General features: G+C 31.7%; 1 protein-coding gene across 1 annotated transcript; it reads left to right on the forward strand.

Annotated features, from left to right (window-relative positions):
• The first annotated feature begins 14,291 nt into the window (after positions 1–14,291).
• On the forward strand, positions 14,292–17,501 carry LOC132758780 (degenerin mec-10-like). The gene is made up of 3 exons (XM_060750477.1): positions 14,292–14,502; positions 14,716–15,111; positions 16,253–17,501. Exons 1-3 carry the CDS (start codon positions 14,373–14,375, stop codon positions 17,221–17,223), a joined length of 1,497 nt encoding a protein of 498 aa, XP_060606460.1. The 5' UTR covers positions 14,292–14,372; the 3' UTR covers positions 17,224–17,501.
• The last annotated feature ends 3,935 nt before the right edge of the window (positions 17,502–21,436 follow it).

The raw sequence follows: 21,436 nt of genomic DNA on the forward strand, positions 1-21,436 counted from the left end.
AATCGACATAGCTAAAAATAGCATTTTCATTGATTAAAATGATATTCATCCGCGAAATTTGTGATTGTAACCTCATATTTCTATTGACTAATCTGAACTTTCAATGCACTGTAATTCGTTAAATGCCTACATTAAAAATTATTCTGTCTTTTAAATTGCTGGTTTTTAAGCAGTTTTGAGTGAGAACTACTTTGCGTTGTTAGGTCTGTTAGGAAATTTTGTGTTAGACCGTGGATGTTAGCTATGTATTTACTGATCTTGCGATCAGAAAATACAAAAAGTGTACTTGGAAGAAGTGTGGGTTAATATGTTTGCCTATTTTATCAAACTAGCACATATAGAACGTATTTCTTAATACAATGTATATTAATGTCAAATCGTATATTTTGTCCTGTTTTAGTATGTGCTGTGCGTGTGTCATTTTTATTATTATTTTAATGTTTGTTTGAAGTAAAAATTAGCACTTGGGGTCCAATATGAAACACTTCGAGAATATTATTCTTATGTTATATTATACTTGCTCAACTCCCTATTGCGTTTGAACCTAATAATTTATTTATTAATTATAAAATGATGAAAAAATAAAAGCATGTTATCGTTTTTATCAGTTATAACTGACTGGAGTCGGATTGCAAACAGATCCACCCAACGGATTTATTAAGTAGTAGTCGTTCAATTTTTATACATTTTTGTTGTTATAATCGTAGTTTGAATATTATCAAATATTTATAAAATACGGGAGAGTTGTAAAAAGAGTATAAATGATGATTAAATTGAGGTTTCGAAAGGAAATGCACGCCATTAAATATACTATAATTAAGATTTAATTGGCTAATTTTCAAAACTTAAAAATAATGCATTTCCTTTGGACATGATTTACAAAAAAGAAGAAAAAAAAGAAAAGGAAAATAAATAAATAAAAATAAAAATGAATCAATAAATAAATAAAGAATAGAAAAAAAACTGTCTAGTTTTCAGGATAGATTTTATTACTTTCAGAGATTAAAGTATGTATGTATGTATGTACGTACGTACGTACGTACGTGCGTGCGTTCGTTCGTTCGTGTGTGCGTATATGTATGTATGTATTCTATGCTTAATGAGGGTCTATCCACAAACAGCTTTCACTGTCGAGTACGGACCCCGGACGTGTCACAATTCATGATCTGAAAGGCCAAAGTGGTCCGTGCAATTTACAAAGGGTAGTAGCGATAGAAACTAATTCTGATCCGAGAAGATCACTGTACAGCGATCAATGAGCACATAAATGTACATTAACCACTGACACTAATGAAGAAGGTTAGCCGTATAGAGCTGTTTGTGCCAGCAAAGGGCGCCGCCGTTCAAATCGTTTCTTCGTTCTAAAAGCTCACGCACCGTAATATCTTTCATCGCCATCCCTGTCACATTTTAGGGCCAATTCCGCGGCTTTAATTAGGACGTCGACATCTAAATCGTACAGTGCGATAGAAGCTTAACTTCCCGGCGACAAAGAAGTAGTTTGGTCTCCAGGACCTTACCTATTTGCATAAAAACAGCGCTCGGATCATCACCAGCCATCATGTCCTTGGTGAAAAAATTTACCCAAACCTCAAATTATCCTTCATGCCTTCTCTACGACCAGCACGTACCGTGGGGAAGAAAGATTTAAGTACTGTATGTTAATAGTTTAATAATGTCTTAAAATTGTGTTAACACTTCGTGTTGATACATTTATTACCAAAAATGCAGTATATAATAAATCGTGAGTAAACTTAAACAAATTTTAAAGACTGCCGAAGTCCTACCATTGCCATTTTTGAGTGTTGCGTAGGAAAATAGTTTAATACCCTCGATAATGTAAAACATTGAGATTTTGACATTAACGTAAGACTGCGTGGTTACATGTAGGCATAATATTATGTAGATATTTACTCACAAGAAATAATAGTACTTCATTCATATTAATTTAATTGAGTGACTTGTTTCATAATTTGGTCGAATAGTCGTTTTACGTTACGCGGAATGGTTTGAAAAACACCTTAGTAAAACAGTTTTAGATGTTTGTGGATTCACTAGAAATGTTACCTTACAACACTCTAAAACTGCACAATTTAAGCTTTCCCAATTGCATAAATTACTGAAAGAATAATGCTGTATCGAACATTAATATCTTTAGGGATTTTGTGGTATTACATTTTCCAGACTAGTTATTTGCGTCAACAAAAGGTTAGTCAAGTACATACATGTATTTTATCAAAGTTACATCACGTGTTCCATTGAATAAGTTATAGATTTTTATCACCATGGCGTGTGTTTGAATACAGCTCAAAATTATTCAATATTTGTTTCATTTCGTAATTGCTTTGAAAGCTTCAACTGTAAATTATGAATTCAGAGGAGTGTTGTTATTGCAATTTCATTTGCTACTACCTAGCAATAATCATATTGATGATTTATATCAATCTTTTATAAAATACTATATTCAGCCAATCATATTTTTGGAGAAAATATAATGAGCTCTAACAAATATTAACACAATAACAATTTGAGTTCACAATGATTCGAGAACTGCATTCTATCTTTTATAAAGTATTAAGGAAGCATTTCAAACTTAGAGATATTTGTTCCCTGTCATCACCCATATCTTGCATGTGAAGCATTTTAATTATGATGTTTATTGACTCGAAAATTCTAGCTCCGATAATTAGGATATCTATTATGAATTGCGTTTTGGATCCGAAGAAACATGCCCATTAAGAGATAACAAAGCTTGTCGGATTATTATATCAGATCAACAAAAATCTCTGAATTATATATTAAAAGAATTATTCAATCTAAGAACTTAAAATTTTATATGAAAATAATAGATATGTTAATAATAACTTCTTAATAACTTTTCATCTTTTTTTCTAATATCAAGAATAATTTATTTTTATAATCACTCATATTCAATATATGACAAGGTTTATAATTCTGGAATCTATATTTAAAAAGTTTTGATATTGGAATTTCTTGTGAAATAGTTCAGTTTTTACTGAACAGGTTTCATAACTACTATAAGCGAGTTTCTTAACACTAAAACCATTATAAGTGTACCTTATAAGAATTTTCATCAAACATCTCATGATTATTAACTCTGACAGAAGTGTTTCAAACATGAATCCAATCTAATTTTAACAAATCCATTTTGTCTCGTTATTGCAGTGAAAACTTAAGAAACATATCGGAACCACTCTCGATTCAAGTTACTTGAAAAAAAAATAACTAGTACAGATTGCCTCTTTTGAAGTTTCTTGTCTTTTTAAGGCTTTAACTAAATCTAAGACACTATTGATATAGCATTTACATTTTTATTACGAGGGTGAAATGTTTCTGCACAGGTAAGTGACAATAGACGAGAGTCGGATATTTATTTATGAACCAGAATTAAAGAGACGATATTCAGAATGACATAAACCGAGATCAACAGGACTCATTTAGTTCAGGCGAAAGCAAACAAATTTGAAGACCATGATGATTTTCACATACGATAATATAGGTTTATAGGCTGAGAATCGGTGTCCGATAGGAAACGTAAGTAAATAGAAAATATAACGGTTCATTTCTGATCATCTTAAGACCGTATATTCGTAACAAGCGACTACGGTTTCCTGATTGTACTCCATTGAAACTGCATGAAAACGCCGCATTCAGAATACTGGTAGGGTGGCGTCACTTTTAACATCTTATGTCTAGCTACCCTCAATATTCTACTCGACTTTGATCTATATGTTTGTTCGAGTTATAAAAGGCAGGCTTTACAGTTTTATGATCAGTTTTATTATTATGTATCCATTCCTTGTAAAAATGCCTTAATTTTTCTTTATGGCTAAGGCGGGTGTCCACACACAATCATTGTATGAAAGTTTGCATATGAATTATAGGACAAATTTCACATAAAACTACATTGTACATGTTGTTTAGTACTTAATCAAACACCTGAATATTTTGACAATAGTTTGATAATAAAAGTGTTCAAATAATTTCAAATTCAAATAGACATGCTATTACGATGGTAAATAAAAGAATACCCTGCCGGTGACATTTTCTTTTAAAACAAGAGAGGGGTCTTCATCATTTTCCTTATTCATGATGTGAACATTACCAAATAGTCAAATCAACTGGTCATTCCTGTTCGCCCTCCCATTGTTTTCATCTTGATTTATCCCAGAATCATTAATTTCTTCACAATATATAACAACGTGATACTATTGTATGAACTTCCAAGCAGACTTGCTAAATGATCTAAATTTTCCAAGTTAGATGCTGGTTTAGTAAGGTATCGATTTTAACATTATAATTTAGTATTTTGCTAACCGGAATGTATCACAAAGAACTTTTATGGCTTTTATACATGCAAAATCATAGATCTCAGTGGGGTAAGTCACGGATCTTTGTTTCAAATGTGAAACACATCGTGTGTCGATTTCATAACGAAAATATTCTGCATTAATTTAATACATTCTTCTTATTGTAGTCTAAAACTTACTTGAATTGGATGAAACCGATTGGGGTAAAAATAGTAAAGACATACTTAATCAGAGTCATATAAATTATATGTACTCCAATTAGGTATTGTGACATTCAAATAATTTTAACCAAAAATTTAGTAGAGTTTTACCAAGAAAATTGGATTATTCCGGTCGTTCTAATAAATTTGAATTAAGAAAATCAATTGTATGTTTTATTCTGAATCTTAACTAACACATTTGATACCAACTACTTAAGATATATCAAACGCATTAAAATATAAACATTGTTACCTCTTTTGATATGGTTAACTGTGGAATGTTAGATCAGAGCCTTTGTGAGTATAATATTTGTCTAGTCATAAAGATAAATGACTTACTTGAAATGCAGTAAGGTAGAGTGTCATTAGTCTGTTTAACGCCGTTGTACTTCATGAAAGGTTGTAATAAAAAGCACAACATAATTGTTTGCTAACTTATTCCTAAACCACTGCCTTGCCATTGTGTGACATAATAAGTACCAAAGTGCACAATGCACTTTAGTAAGCTTTTTTTCTTCATAACATACACCAAAGTTTGAAAAATGTTTATTCTTATTTCACATAAAAAGAGCTCCATTGCGGTCCGAACGACACAAAATTCGAAAATCAAATTAAGATCAGCAAGGGGATTTAGACGGAAAACATAAATAAGATAATACAGAAATATACTCCGAACTAAATTAAAAATGATACGTCGTGCGATTCATTGGCCAATTTTAGATTACAGCGTTTAGAATTTTCCACATTCAGTTAATCTTACATAATAAAAATGTATATATGTATGTAAAAATGGTCTTATAACAGTATCAATTTGACCACACTCGTGTGGAATAATTGTGTTAGATTTTCAGGCCAAATTAAAGTATTTAGAGGACACTGAAATAATTTTTTTTTATATATAATGGCATAATTATAAAACAAGAAGTTTTCATAATGTACTAAGTCTTATAAAATGCTGTACTAGTTCTCAGTCAAATAAAAACCAAACGCTTTCAAACATTTTCAGAGCACTTATAGACATGTTGTTTCGATGATAATTAGAAAAAATCTTACGGTGCCTCGGATTATTTTAACTGAGAGGCCGTCATTCTCCTTGTTCAAGGTGTGACTGTCGCTTCAAAATCAAATTAACTGGCCACCATTGTCCGCCTTGCATAACAGTTGTTTCTATCTTTTTTTATACCAGATTCACAAACTATTATACCAGATATTGCACCATGGTACTTGAATATGAAACCATTCTAGCAGACTACCTGGAATGTTGTTTTATTATCTAAGAAAGATGCTGTTTTGCAAAGGATCAATTAATACCTATTATGCTGCTGACCCAAATTAATCCAAGCTTTTAATTAACAAAAGACGTCATCAACAACAAGTTTAGTTATAATCACAGTATGGTTTTCTGTAGGTACAAGTTGCGTAGGCTTCTAAACGAGAAATATTAAAAATTGTTTGCTATAAACCTAATGAATTCTGATCATTGGGACAGGTTGTGTAATAATTTTATTTTCGCTGCATAATTATTAAGTGAAACGATATAGGTTAACGAATAAGAGAGATATGTCTGTCACGTTATATGCATTAGTATTCTAAACAGATAATGTTTCTAAGTATATATATAGCAGAACACTACAATGAATATTGATCCATTTTTTGCAGTTTAGCTTAAATCCGAGCAACTTATGCAGCTGTTAAATCTGAACAAAACAAAGTGTATCAAAAAAGTAAATACATTCTTAAGAAATTAGCCGTTTGTTATAAAAAAACAAACAAACAAACAAACAAACAAATAAAACAACATCTTATTTGATATGAAATAGAAACATATTGCAAACAAATGAGCCGCGTCACGACAAAACCAACATAGTGTGTTTGCGACCAGCATGGATCCAGACCAGCCTGCGCATCCGCACAGTCTGATCAGGATCCATGCTGTTCGCTATCAGTTTCTCTACCTGTAATAGGGTTAGTAAGCGAACAGCATGGATCCTGATCAGACTGCGCGGATGCGCAGGCTGGTCTGGATCCATGCTGGTAGCAATCGCACTATGTTGGTTTTGTCGTGACGCAGCTCAAATAACATCACGTTGATATAATTGCTTTGAAGAAGTTGAAAATTTCCGTTTATATTAAAATAATAAATGCCCCACAATATATTTCGCTAAAAAATGTAATTCGGTTAGCCTTAATATGATTAATAAATTTTAGTTTAATGCGCGGGACGTGATTTTAATGGTCTAATCTGTATAAGTAAGTCACGAACGAGCAATTTGTTGTCGCTTCAAAATAGAATTACCCGGTGAATAAAATATCAGAGCTAACATTTCTGATGCATATTTTTAATAATTGATGTCAAAAGTGAACGCTAGCACGGAATCATAATCATTACACTTTCAAACTTTGCTATGTAGGAAGACTTTAGGCTCCCCACTGTGCATTAATTTAGATACCAGCTGAGACCTGAGAAAAGTACCACTTGATAACTTTTTATGTAAAATATTTAAAAGTCATTGACGAGAGCAAAGTAAATATACAACGCAAGATGTGAAAAGGATTGCCGTTATTTGGTGCCATTTTGGAAAGTCCGCCTAATATTAATGAAAAAAAAATCTTCTAGCACAATCATTTTGTTCTGACCTGGTTGTGTTTTCCATGATAGTGCAAGATATAATGTTCTTTAGAGTTAATACAATGTTTGACCTAAAGACCTTTTCATAATTTGGTGCAGTTTTTGTTTTGGAACGGTCTGCTCCAGGAAATGAGAGATGCAAAATCCTAGCCAAACAATTTAGGTTAAAAGTGAAAGAACATATTTAGTAGCATCGAATATTATTTTCAATGTTCAGTAACTTGATGTTATATACATTAAGGTATTCATCCCTTGTGTATATACAGTGAAAGATTGTTCCATTCTTACTATTCTTTATGTATATCTGATAGATTTATAATGCAGCTTATTTTGTTTTTGTTGTTAATGCTGTTGTTGTGTTTGTCCTCTTTTTAGGATTTCTAGGATAAGCATTTTATTTATTAGATATATAATATATATATATAAAGGATCTTATCATAACCGTACCAATTTGACCACACTCATGTGAGATAATTGTACGTATTTACGTTAGAGTTTCAGGACAAATTTAAATATTTAGAGAACACTGAAAGAAAATAAATATATATAATGGCATTATTATAAAACAAGACGTTTTCATAATGTACTCATCAAATGCTGTACAAGTTCTTAAACAAATATAAATATTGTCAAACAATAATTATTTTCGCAGCATTTATAGACATGTTGTTTCGATTGTAATTAGAAAATATCTTGCGGTGCGTCAGATTATTTTAACTGAGAATACGTCATTCTCCTTGTTCAGGGTGTGACACTCGCTTCAAAATCAAATTAACTGCATAATTTTGAAGTAACGCGATTTAAGTCAACGAATAAGAGAGATATGTATTATTACTGGGAGAAAGCAACCTTTAACAGTCCATGCTTTAGAAAAGTATAGCATCATGCCAAGAAACTTGCTTCCGGAATGCATTTGTAGTTTAAACACATTTATATGTTAAGAATGAAACAAATTGTCCCAATAATGCCTGTCATAACTGTAAGGAGGCAATGAAATTGCTACAATTTCAAAGTCCAAAACATTTCCTTACTGTTTTGCACTGTTCGATTAAATAATATGACAGCTAAGTAAGAACTTAAAAAAAAACGAGTAATAGTGAAGAACTATAAATTTTAATTTTTATTTCGCCCCTTTATTCGCGGTGTCAAAATATATCTCAAAAGTAACGTAGTTACAATTGGCTGACAAACTACAAATATATACATGTATACGCATATTGATGGAATTATCGGTACTGTTAAAGTAGAGAGTTGTATGCTCGTGAGACAAAGAGACAAACAAGAAACATCTTTATAACAGAAAGCAGGCCGTTGTACGATGTACATGATAATGTATTTTCTGATAATATGTATGTTTACATTTCAGACAATATTGTGGATTGTAACTACAAATCGAGCAATCTCGCTATATGAACAGCAAGGTTACCATGAAACTAGTAGCACGAGTCTTTGCGGATGTCTTGGATGTTTAATAGGCCCACCAGGGGTAAGTTATATTCTTTATCAATGACTTAACTAATGCCCACTTGATTTCTTTTCAAATCAGTACTGGTTAAGGATATAACTACCAAATTCTCATATACAAATAAATAGAACAAAAATATATATATCTATTTTATTTTATTCATTTTAAAGAGCCTCTGTTAAATCTGCAGCCTGGGCTGACCGGTCTTGGTATTATGGCGGAAGATTTGATACGGTATCAGTAGGAGGGTTCGAACGCATGATCCCTTTACTGAGAGATAACTACCTTAGCACCTCTTCTATAATTAACATAATTTAAGTAGAATAAGTGACTTTACAGGTATAGTTATTTGTCGTGAATGTTCCCTTGAAACGCAGTACCTTTTACTGATATGAACATTGTCATGTAACATTTTTTTAAATCACGATTGAATTTTAATTACTATGTTGTTTAATACTGCTCTAACACTTGGCCATTTATTTCCGTGTGTATCGTTTTCATCACCAGCGGAAAACCATAGTATACATTTCGTAAACATGACATTAATATTTACCGATGATGGTAAGCAATCGAGATAACCCACGATGTTTAATGTTGAGTTCTTGAATTCTGCTTAAGCCGGTGCTAGGGGGCATGGGGGATAGCTTGCAATTTCCAGTACCGTCGATAAACAGACTAAATCAAGTCGAGTCTGCAACATTTTAACTTTTACTGTTGTGCACGTTCTTTGGGTTGCTTATTTCTCTATTTCAATGTCCTTAATATTTATGTATCATAATTATAGTGCTTGAGGACATGCTACACTAAACATTCGATATAATGTTAGGTTTTGCACCTTATATATCTTCTTTTCCTATGTAATTGTTGTTTCTAATCAGGAATACATGTTAAGAGTTGATTTTTATCAATCTTTTTGCAGAAAGTTAAAGAAATGACCAAAATGCTCTGACAGGTGCAAGCCACCTCAATTCCACGTACTGTCAAGACCCACATGTGTGAGCGTCAAATCATTTATTTCTGGACTGTCAGACAATATCGGCCTTTACCAATAGAAATGCAACATAATATATATTCATATTTATAATATCTTGTCATTATACAAATTATATAATATGTAATATTATATAATATTTAATCGTTATGTTTAAGTAAAAGTTTTGCAGAACTTCATATCATGTGGCAGATAATCAAGTATATACCACGCTCATCTTTGAGTAAAATATTGTAACTGCAGAAATTTATTGAAATCCATAAAATTCGTACTGAATATTTCTTTAAAAAAACAACTACAATGTGTTTTTTTTAATGAGACTATATATTCATTAAAGTGTGAAAGTTTAAAAGTAATAGAAAGAGCACCGAAACACGAGGCTATCTGATTTGTACGAGGGGGCGTAGCCCCCGAGTATTAATCAGATTGCCGAGTGTTTTGGTGTTCTTTCTCTTTTGTATCATAGTCAAACATAAAACACGTTCCCTGTTGTGACAATATGAAACCCCGGCAAAAATGAACCAATGAACGAACATCTGAATATGATGTTTCTGTCGCTTTCCCTTTCTCTGCCGTCGACACAATATGTAAACCCCAGCAAAAATGAGCCAATCAATGGACATGCTTTTGAGTGCGGGTAACTAATACCCGCACTCCAGTTAACGCACTGTGCATGTATATGTATACGATTTAACCCTGACACATTTTCAACAGAAAGGTCTCCAAACTATGATACAACATAACATATCTACTTCGTATGAAGTCAAAACATGTTTATTTTATATTTGCAAAGAGACCGTGTAGCATTTATCAATATTTTCAAATATCAAATTTGAGCATGGTATATCTTTAAAGTGATTGCTTATCACTTTGGAGTGGACGGTACATTGCATTTATTACTGCCGTCCATGTCAAGCGAGGCCCATCATTTTCAATTTTGCACGTTTTGGCGTTGTTAAAAGTTTCATTTCAATTGTATCAAATTTTCTTATTTACACTATTTTTGAATACAAATGGTACTTATCTTTGCTTTAAAAAGATACATTTTTGTATTAACACATTTGCGATACCATATTAAAGGAACTCTACTGAGGCCCAAAGCCTGAAAATATGAACTTTGAATTCTTTACATAGATAAGCTGAGACACTGAAAGATATGCGAAAAATAGTAAAGAAATATACTCAGAAATACATTTAATGTTGTATTTTGGTGCTATTCTTATCCCGATTCTTATCATTTTTCACAATTAGATTTTTTTTGAAATGATTTGAAAAATGATCTGATTTCGCACCAACAGTTATTTGTCTAGACCTTCATCAAATGGGACATTAATCTCGAAAAACGAGTTTTGGTTCCGTCATGCCAAATAACCTCAGTATTGTCCCTTTTATTGACATTTACACTAAATAGCTTTATTCTTACATGATATATTGTGTGATAAAATTATACATGTATTGTATATATTTGTTATTGTAATGATTATAGAAATAGACATCCCTTTTTATTACCACGTTTTTATATATATACTAATTCTATGTTTCATTTTATTGATATTTCTTTCTACAAAAATAAAGGAATCTCGACTTTGATATACTCGTTTTGAGAACTATTTGTCTTTTAAATATCAACGTCATTGTCGTCATTTAATTCTTCATGTCGTGTATATCTTATGTTCCAAACCTGTTTAACTCATTCTCTACACAGTCATATCTAAATATTTCTATATTTGTGTAAAAAACAACAACAACCCCCCCCCCAAAAAAAAAGCAAAAAAAAAAAAATAAAAATAAAAAAAAAAAAAAAATAAATAAATAAAATAAAATGAAATAAATAGATAACTAAAAAAACAACAACTCAAAAGACCACAAAAAAACAACAAAGATGTTTACAATAGATTATACGAGCTCTAAATTCATCTTTTATCTCGAATGTTGCTTATACCTTAAGTTTCTTTTTGTGCTGCTTTTTCTTTAAATACATGCTTAGTATTTTCAAATTCAAATTTACACTAGCGATGCGTATGACAATCATTTAGCGTATTAGTTAGATTAGTTAGTAGGAGGAAAGAACCACCAATATAATAATTATTAATGTATTAAGTACTAGTTATCAGATATAATATGAAAATTCATTGATACTCTGAACAATCTTATATTAATTTTAAACCTGTATACAGATGGTATGTTTTAACATGGTAATATTTCAGTGTTTATCTTCTTGCTAAATCTGATAGATAAAAAATATAATTTTTATAACTTGATGAAAGTTCGTACTTTATTTACTTTTGCTTTACATTGAATGTTGGCAGAAACTTTCTAAAATATTGTTGGTTCATTAATGTTCTACCGCCTTCATGGTCGAGGGGTTAGAGTCGATGATTTCTAATCAAGTTATCTCTTTGGCGTGGGTTCTATCCCCGGGAGATGCTTTGGTAGTTTAGCACGGAGGAAGGTAGTCTAGTATTGGTGTAACTCTCCAGGAACGATGGTAAGGAAACTACCCGCTATATGACTGAAATACTGTTGGGAAAAGACATAAAATGAAACAAACAAACAAACAAACAAACAAACAAAACAAACAAACAAACTAGATTAAAACCAGTGTTTCGTATAAACTGACATATTGGAGAAATGTGACTGTAATAGTTTCCCGCCAAAATTTCATATAGTCGGCAACCGGACATTGTGCTCGTCTGAAAATGACCAATTGATCTGCTGATGGAGTGGTACAATAAACCTACAGACATGTTGCAGACTTCTTCATTTTGATATCATTAAACACTTTAACTCGGAGAAAGCACATGTTTGGTCATTCATTTTGAGTTTGGTTAATGACACGTACAGACTTTCTGTATTCCAGTTTACGTATCACCTGAGTCAGAAGTATGAGGGGATCACATAGAAAACGGAAAATATGTAGTTTTCTTAATAAACGAAATATTTGAGAGAGCATCTAAACTAAAACCTAATCTAAGGTATTTCTTTTCTTTTCCAAACCTGACTGAACCCTCAATGTCGATTAAAATTGCAAATTTTGTATGCATTTCTAATTTTATCATAACTCGTAATTCTATCAATATACACATTGAAGACAAAACCTGTGTAAAACACTGATTAGGGACATCATGTATATTTGGATGTTCTTTAATAAACATGTTCTTCCGCCAATAACCGGGATGAACAAAGCCTGTTTTTAGACTGTCTTTAATATAAATTCTCTTTACCAACACATTGAAAGTTTGTAGTTTGCTTAATCGTAGTCTACTTGGTATTATATTTACCTTTACAATTGATCTAAGACCTTACGCTTTAGTGGGCTTTAGGCAACCACAATCACACGAACCTTTTGTATAAATTGAGAAATTGCTGGAGCAATACACCAAAGCATAAATGCTTGATTATAAAAGAATGTACTAGGTCACCGGTCGCACATCCTGGTTATGATGATGAAAGATGATCGATGGAGCCAAATATATAGCACAATTACTCAGTAATATTTAGAAATGCATAATTACTCTCAGATATTCTAAACGCATCACGTGTTTATAAATTTCTAATGGATGCATGCCAAAATATAACCTATACTTCGTTACGATTTACTACTCAAATCATATGCTTGAAAAGTGTGATAAATCATAAATTCAATATATCATATTTGCAATGACCCATACTCTACAGGTACGAATAATTGTGTGAACAAAATAATTTTTGAAGTCTTCAAGCATAAACAAACAAATATTATACTAAGGTATTATAAATCATAAAACCGTAAAGATAACATAATGATAATTATAATAACTTCATCATCATAGACATTATACTTTATTTAGATGTTTAAAGTGTTCGGCGATACAGAACAGAATTATGGAGAGTTTTGTATCATTCAGAACTCGCAGGAAACTTGCAAGTTTGTACTTGTATTGTCTATAACGACGAGAACAAACGTTAAATGATAGAAGAATATTGTTAAGCGTTATATAAGCAACTGAAAGTATTTTTTTCACATTTAAACTGATGATCAATTGCAGGCCAGTTTGCTTGATTAAAACAAATAATTCCGATTTAGTCCAAGTTTTTTAAGTGAATTTTCCCATCGTATATACTTATACATGTATTTAGTTAAATTGTAACGGCGATTGATTTTTTTCTTTTTGTCTTATAAAATTTCATATTATTGATATTACAAAACTTTTGGTCTCACAGATAAAAGATTAGTAAAATGTATAGCTGAAAGAATGATTTAGAGTATGATTAAGACAACATCTTAAACATATCAATTATACTTGATAACATTCAAGAATAATATGTCAGTTTGAAACAATCAATAACTAACACTTAATATAATATATAGTTCAATACATATCATTTTAAAAATGGTGCATTGTCCCTTTTCTCTTGAACCATTTTAGTAATACATGACAAAGAGTAAAAAAGACGTACAGTACACGTTCGTAAATAAAGTGTTGTTTGTTTGTGTTATAAAAAAGTATCAGCCATAATTCTACTCTAATCAATTGAACAGATCAATGGATGAATTACATGTATTTTGTCATAGCTGTTGCGTGATCATCAAGTCATGTGTAACATATTGATTAGAAAAGCTAACTAAACTTTAAAACTTGTCAGCCAAACTAGTCTTATTTTATTTCTCATTTTTATGGCGTTGATTAACGATTGTAGCTTTTGTAAAGTATTTGTTTTTGTAATTGAGACTGGATACAATTTTTGGAGATTTATGATTTTATAATTAGAAGCAATGCCAGAAGATAACAATATGAAGGCGCTCTTAAAAGAGTTAGGAGAGACGAGTTCTCTTCATGGTATCCCAAAAATTGTTTCTTCGAGGCAAATCGTTGTTAAGGCATTATGGTGCTTGTTACTCCTCGGTAAGATATATATAATTTGTTTGCCAACAGAGCTATAGTATTACACTGGAAATATTTTGTTAATACTGGTATACAACAGATTATATTTCAACTTTTCATCCATTACATTTCGTGATGACAGAACCTATTTAAAAGTAAAAATGTTTGTCATGATATTATTTCACATTGTTTTTTGTGTAAAAAAATATTATTTTGCTTTTACATTTCTTGTAGGAACAATGACAGCCTTTGCTATTCAGCTCCATGGCTTATTTGAGGAGTTTTACTCCTTTCCAACGAAGACATCAGTTCGACTCGATTTCAAACCACTGGCGTTTCCGGCTCTAACGTTTTGTAACATGAATCCGATTAGATTCAGTCAAATCGCAAAATACGAAAATATTAAGAAGGTTATTGTAGGAAAAACTTTTGCAGACTACAAAGAATATTTTGACTATGAATCTTTGGAAAATTATGACGAAAACATTCTACAGGATCATTCTCACGCCCGAGACACGTTTCATGCATGGAAAAGTAGATTTCTGACCGAGTATAGAAAACTTTCGGCTGAAAACAAATCAAATGCAGGGCATCAGAGAAAAGACTTTATTCATAGTGCGGTGTTTTCAGGTAAATTTAACATTTTTTTTTAAATTTGTTTCTCATTTGGCAGATGATCACAATTTAACTTTGCATTTTGGTTAATAAAATTTGTTGGGATTGTTTCTGAGTAGCTGCATAAAATTATATTTACTAGCTTACATGTTTAGCCAATGGAATAAGTTTCCATACCTTCAGTTGGTCATCACTGTAAGGAGCGGCAGTTATGGAATTTTAGGTGAAGATATGAACCTTTTAGTTCACAACTTTAAGAATAAAATAGTCATACAAAATGAAATCAAACGGAAAAGATAGAACAATACGTAAAATCAAAATATATTTGTTTTAAAATTACCGCCCTTTTCTGTATATTATACAACGCAGACAGAGAATTTTCGATCCATACAAAATGTTAAAACACTTTAATAATTAAACTATATGTCATGTACAAAGAAGTAATATATGGTCAATAAGTCATTTTTCGAAAACTGAAACAAGATCTCAAAGGAGCAAATGGTTTTTGAAAGATGAAAACAATATCACTTTTAGGGCTTTATACATACGATTCATTATATTTGACACTGTAGGAAATGTTTCAAGTATGGCCATTTTCTGCATTTTTGAAAGGAATTTTGTTTGATCTTATTTAAATATTTATTTATATCACAAATATTCTCTAAAATAATGAGCACTTAACAATTCAGATATTCAATGGAAGTAAAAAATAATATAAAAGAAAAAAATTGTTTAAATTATTATTACATGTGTATTTGAAACACAAATTTACTTGGGACAAGAAAATGTCTATTTGCCAAGAAGTTAAAATGTGTACAAAAACCGGGAAATTATGAAATGAAAACTGTTCTCTTTTTTTACCAAACGTTTTTACCACTGAGCATCCTTTTCATATCATCAGTTGTCGTCAATTATGTAAAATTGTCATGTATTGTCTCAGACTATTAAACAACACTTTTGAATATTGATAAGACTATGATACCTATATATGACTAACGAAATTGTTTTCCTTTCGTTTCAATTATTAAATGAGTCAGCTTTTGGATTTTCTAGCCGTATAATAAAAGTAACTTTATTCCTCTTGAATTATTTGCTTTGATGTAATATTATACATGTATTCTAAAACTATCTCATTACCTAGTAAATACTCTTTCAGGTCACCGTATGAAACTGTCCATCTTTGAAGAAATGCAGTCACATTTGTATGGTAACTGTTATACACTCGACGAAGATAAATTAATTGCCAGAGGAAGCGGTCATAAGAATAGTTTGTATATAGTATTCAATATTGAAACTGCTGAATACTTGCATGACATTACCTCTGCATATGGAGTTCGCATGGTTTTACACGAACGAGGGACGTTTCCACTTCCAGAAGATGAAGGACTTACTCTTAGTTCGCAATTTGAAACCCATATTGGATTACGCCTTACACGAGTTGTGCGACTTGGTGGAAAATTTGGCGACTGTACAGATGGCCATGAGTTCAAAATGAAATACAAAATAGAATACACAGTTCCAATCTGTTACACTATTTGTGAGACTGAATATTTGCAGTCAATGTGTAACTGCAGGTCGGTGTCGTCATTAAATCTTGTCGGAAGTGAAACATTACGGTTTTGTGATTACGACGAGGACGAGGGTTGTGTTGAAAAAGTAATTGATAACATACACGACGGAAAACTCAAATGTGACTGCCCAGCACGTTGTAAAGAAAATGTGTTTTCAACAACATTTTCTAGTAGGCAATGGCCTCACAAGAAATACTTGAAAAGTGTCATTTTAGAAGAGATTTGCAACAGAAACACGAATATAACAAGCTCGAAACAGTATTCAGAAATGTGTAATAACTTAATTGCAGTTACGGATGAGGATTTAGATCAAATTGCGCCCAACTTCCTTGCTGTTTACATCTACTTCGAGGACCTGAATTATGAAACAATATCAGAAGAACCTTTGTACAACACAATTCGCTTCTTATCTGATATTGGTGGTGCTATGGGGTTGTATATGGGGGCGTCTGTACTTACTTACGTTGAACTTTTGCAAGTTGCTTTGGAAGTGTTTCTTCTTGTTAAGCGAAAAATGAAGCAAACATCACCAGTCAAAGACAAAATAGAAAATTAAATTAAATGCAACTAGAATAATGTTATCAATTTTTGGAAATTGATAAAAACATTTCATTTATTCGTCTGATTCATAAGAAAGGTTACACGACACGTATGATATGTATGGTTTTTTTATGTGAATTATGAAAAAGATAAAAGTAAATGATTGAAAATTTGAAAAGTTGAAAATAAAACAGTTTGAAGACTTTATAAAAAAAAGTGTACGTTTTGATGTGAATTATGAAAAAGATAAAAGTAAATGATTGAAAATTTGAAAAGTTTAAAATAAAACAGTTTGAAGACTTTATAAATCAAAGGGCTGCAAGCTCTGTGGTATTTTCTGATCTTTGCAATCTAAATCATAGTGACTATCTGTATGTATTTTCCTATATCAGTTTATTTTTATATACTATAATTCATCATACGCAGCGACTGCGTTAAGATTTTTTTCTATAACAGTTTGAGATTGATACATATGGATTTTTGCATGACTAGAGTTGCATCAAAAATCACACCCTAAGCGAGAGCGATACGAGCGCGATACCCCTGCACCACGGTGAAGTAATACGTAATATGTAGCCTGAATAAAAACAAATACATTGTAATTCTAAATTGAGAATTTCCATTTCGTGTTTGTAATCCTTATCAATTTCGAGGCATTTTGTTCACGATAAACCTGTTTAACACTGATAAAAATAATTTAGCGAAAATCTTCTAGCCAAAACAGTCCGACATGTATATATTCCACTACTCGGCAGTCAGATTTATTTGTGTACTACGCCCTGGAGTATTCAGTAATCGACATAGCTAAAAATAGCATTTTCATTGATTAAAATGATATTCATCCGCGAAATTTGTGATTGTAACCTCATATTTCTATTGACTAATCTGAACTTTCAATGCACTGTAATTCGTTAAATGCCTACATTAAAAAATTATTCTGTCTTTTAAATTGCTGGTTTTTAAGCAGTTTGAGTGAGAACTACTTTGCGTTGTTAGGTCTGTTAGGAAATTTTGTGTTAGACCGTGGATGTTAGCTATGTATTTACTGATCTTGCGATCAAAAATACAAAAAGTGTACTTGGAAGAAGTGTGGGTTAATATGTTTGCGTACTTTATCAAACTAGCACATATAGAACGATTTCTTAATACAATGTATATTAATGTCAAATCGTATATTCTGTCCTGTTTTAGTATGTGCGTGTGTCATTTATATTATTAATCTAATGTTTGTTTGAAGTAAAAATAAGCACTTTGCGTCCAATATGTAACACTTTATATGTAATATTATTCTTCTAATATATTATTCTTGCTCAACTCCCTATTGCGTTTGAACCTAATAATTTATTTATTAATTATAAAATGATGAAAATAATAAAAGCATGTTATCGTTTTTATCAGTTATAACTGACTGGAGTCGGATTGCAAACAGATCCACCCAACGGATTTATTAAGTAGTAGTCGTTCATTTTTTATACGTTTTTGTTATTATAATCACAGTTTGAATATCATCAAATATTTATTAAACACAAGAGAGTTGTAAAAAGAGTGTAAATGATAATTAGATTGAGGTTTCGTACAGAAATGCACGCCATTAAAGATACTATTAATAAAATTTAATTGGCTAATGTTCAAAACTTTAAAAAAAAATGCATTTCGCTTGAACATGATTTACAAAAAAAAAGAAAAAAAAAAAGAAAAATTAATAAATAACAATAAATCAAGAAATAAATAACGAATAGATTTTTTTTGTCTAGTTTCAAGGATAGATTTTATTACTTTCAGAGATTAAAGTATGTTTGTATGTACGTACATACGTACGTACGTACGTACGCACGCGCGCACGTGCATGTGTGCGTTCGTGCGTGCGTGTATGTATGTATGTATGTATTGAAGTATGTATGTATGTTTTCTATGCTTAATGAGGGTCTATCCGCCCGTCAAGGCACAAACAGCTTTCACTGTTGAGTACGGACCTAGGACGTGTCACCATTCATGATCTGAAAGGCCAAAATGGTCCGTGCAATTTACAAAGGGTAGTAGCGAAAGAAAATAATTGTGATCCGAGAAGATCACTGTACAACGATCAATGCGCACCTTAATGTACATTAACCACTGACACTAATAAGAAGGTTAGCCGTATAGAGCTGTTTGTGCCAGCAAAGGGTGCCGCCGTTCAAATCGTTTCTTCGTTCTAGGAGCTCACGCACCGTAGTATCTTTCCTCGTCATCCCTGTCACATTTTAGGGCCAATTTCTGCGGCTTTAGTTAGGACATCGACAGCTAAATCGTACAGTGCGATAGAAGCTTAACTTCCCGGCGACAAAGAAGTAATTTGGTTTCCAGGATCTTACCTATTTACAAAAAAAAAAACAGCGATCGGATCTTCACCAGCCACCATGTCCTTTGTGAAATTTTTTTACCCAAACTCCAAATTATCATTCATGCCTTCACTACGATCTACACGTGTTGATGCATTTATTACCAAAAAATGCAGTATATAATACATTGTACATTGCATTAAATCGTGAGTAATTTTTAACACATTTTAAAGACTGCCGGAGTCCTACCATAGCAATTTTTTGAGTGTCGCGTAGGAAAAAGTTTAATACTCTCGAAAATGTAAAACATTTAGGTTTTGACATGAACGTGAGACTGCGTGGTAACATGTAGACATAATATTATGTAGATATTTACTCACAAGTGATAATAGTTTTCATTCATATTAATTAAATTGAGTGACTGGTTTCATAATTTGGTAGAATAGTCGTTTTATGTTACATGGAATGGTTTGAAAAACACCTTGTTTAAACAATTTTAGATTTTTGTGGATTCCCTACAAATGTTACCTTACAACACTTTAAAACTGCACAATTTAAGCTTTCCAAAGTGCATAAATTACTAAAAGAATAATGCTATATCGAACATTAATATCTTTAGGGATTTTGTGGTATTACATTTTCCAGACTAGTTATTTGCGTCAACAAAAGGTTAGTCAAGTACATATTTCTATCAAAGTTATATCACGTGTTCCATTGAATAAGTTATAGATTTTTATCACCAAGGCGTGTGTTTGAATACAGCTTAAAATTATTAATTTGTTTCATTTCGTAATTGCTTTGAAATTATGAATTCAGAGGAGTGTTGTTATTGTAATTTCATATTCTGCTACCTAGCAATAATCATATAAATGTTTTATATAAATGTTATATGAAATACTATTTCTATGCACGACTTTCATCCAATCTTATCTATGGAGAAAATATAATGAGCTCTAACAAATTTGAACACAATGACAATTTGAGTTCACAATGACTCGAGAACTGTATTCTATTTATATACAGTATCAAGGAAGCATTTCAAACTAAGAGATGTTTTTTCTCTGTTAACGCCCATATCATGCATGATAAGCTTTATAACTGAGATGTTTATTGACTCGAAAATGTTAGGTCCGATAGTTATGAAATATATTATGAATTGCAGTTTGGATAGGAATAGCTATCCAAAAGCTAGGTACCTGCTCATTATGGTGTAATAAAGTTTGTCGGATTCTTCATGTCAGGCGTATCAAAATCTCTGAATTATATATTGAAAAGAATTATTCAATGTTAGAACTTGAAATTTTATATGAAAATAATATATATGTGAATAATACCTTCATAACAATTTTTCATCTTTTTTTTAGATATCAAAATTATTTATCCGGGTCATCACTCACATCCAATATATGACAAGGGTTATTATTCTTGAATATATATTTAACAAGAGGGCCATGATGGCCCTAGATCGCTCACCTGAATTATCAAACTCATCCAAACAATTACCTAGACAAGCATTCTGACCAAGTCTCATGACAGGTGAGTCAAAAATGTGACCACTACAGTGTTAACAAGGATTATCCATATTTGAGCAGTGCGACCTAGTTTTTTACCCAGGTGACACATATTCAAACTTGACCTAGAAATCATCAAAACAAACTTTCAGACCAATTTCCAGGATACTTGGATCAAAACAGTAGCAACTAGAGTGTTAACAAGATTTTTCTATTTTTAGCTCCGGTGACCTAGTTTCACATGCGATTTCGAACTAATCCAAGCAATTACCTAGACAAGCATCCTGACCAAGTTTGATGATAATCGAGTCGAAAATGTGACCACTAGAATGTTAACAAGGTTTTTCCATATTTGGGCGGTGTGACTAGTTTTTCATCCAAGATGACCCATGTTTGATCT

This window comes from Ruditapes philippinarum, unplaced genomic scaffold, assembly GCF_026571515.1.
Source record: "Ruditapes philippinarum isolate M1 unplaced genomic scaffold, ASM2657151v2 ctg9548_1_1_1_1, whole genome shotgun sequence".
Classification (NCBI taxonomy): Eukaryota; Metazoa; Mollusca; class Bivalvia; order Venerida; family Veneridae; genus Ruditapes; species Ruditapes philippinarum.

What these genes read in the sequence shown, in the direction of transcription:
- LOC132758780 (XM_060750477.1), top strand. Translation starts at nt 14,373, where the DNA reads ATGCCAGAAGATAACAATATGAAGGCGCTCTTAAAAGAGTTAGGAGAG. An exon ending in ATGGTGCTTGTTACTCCTCG is followed by an intron (nt 14,503 to 14,715) that starts GTAAGATATATA and finishes CATTTCTTGTAG; the next exon opens with GAACAATGACAGCCTTTGCT. An exon ending in TCATAGTGCGGTGTTTTCAG is followed by an intron (nt 15,112 to 16,252) that starts GTAAATTTAACA and finishes ATACTCTTTCAG; the next exon opens with GTCACCGTATGAAACTGTCC.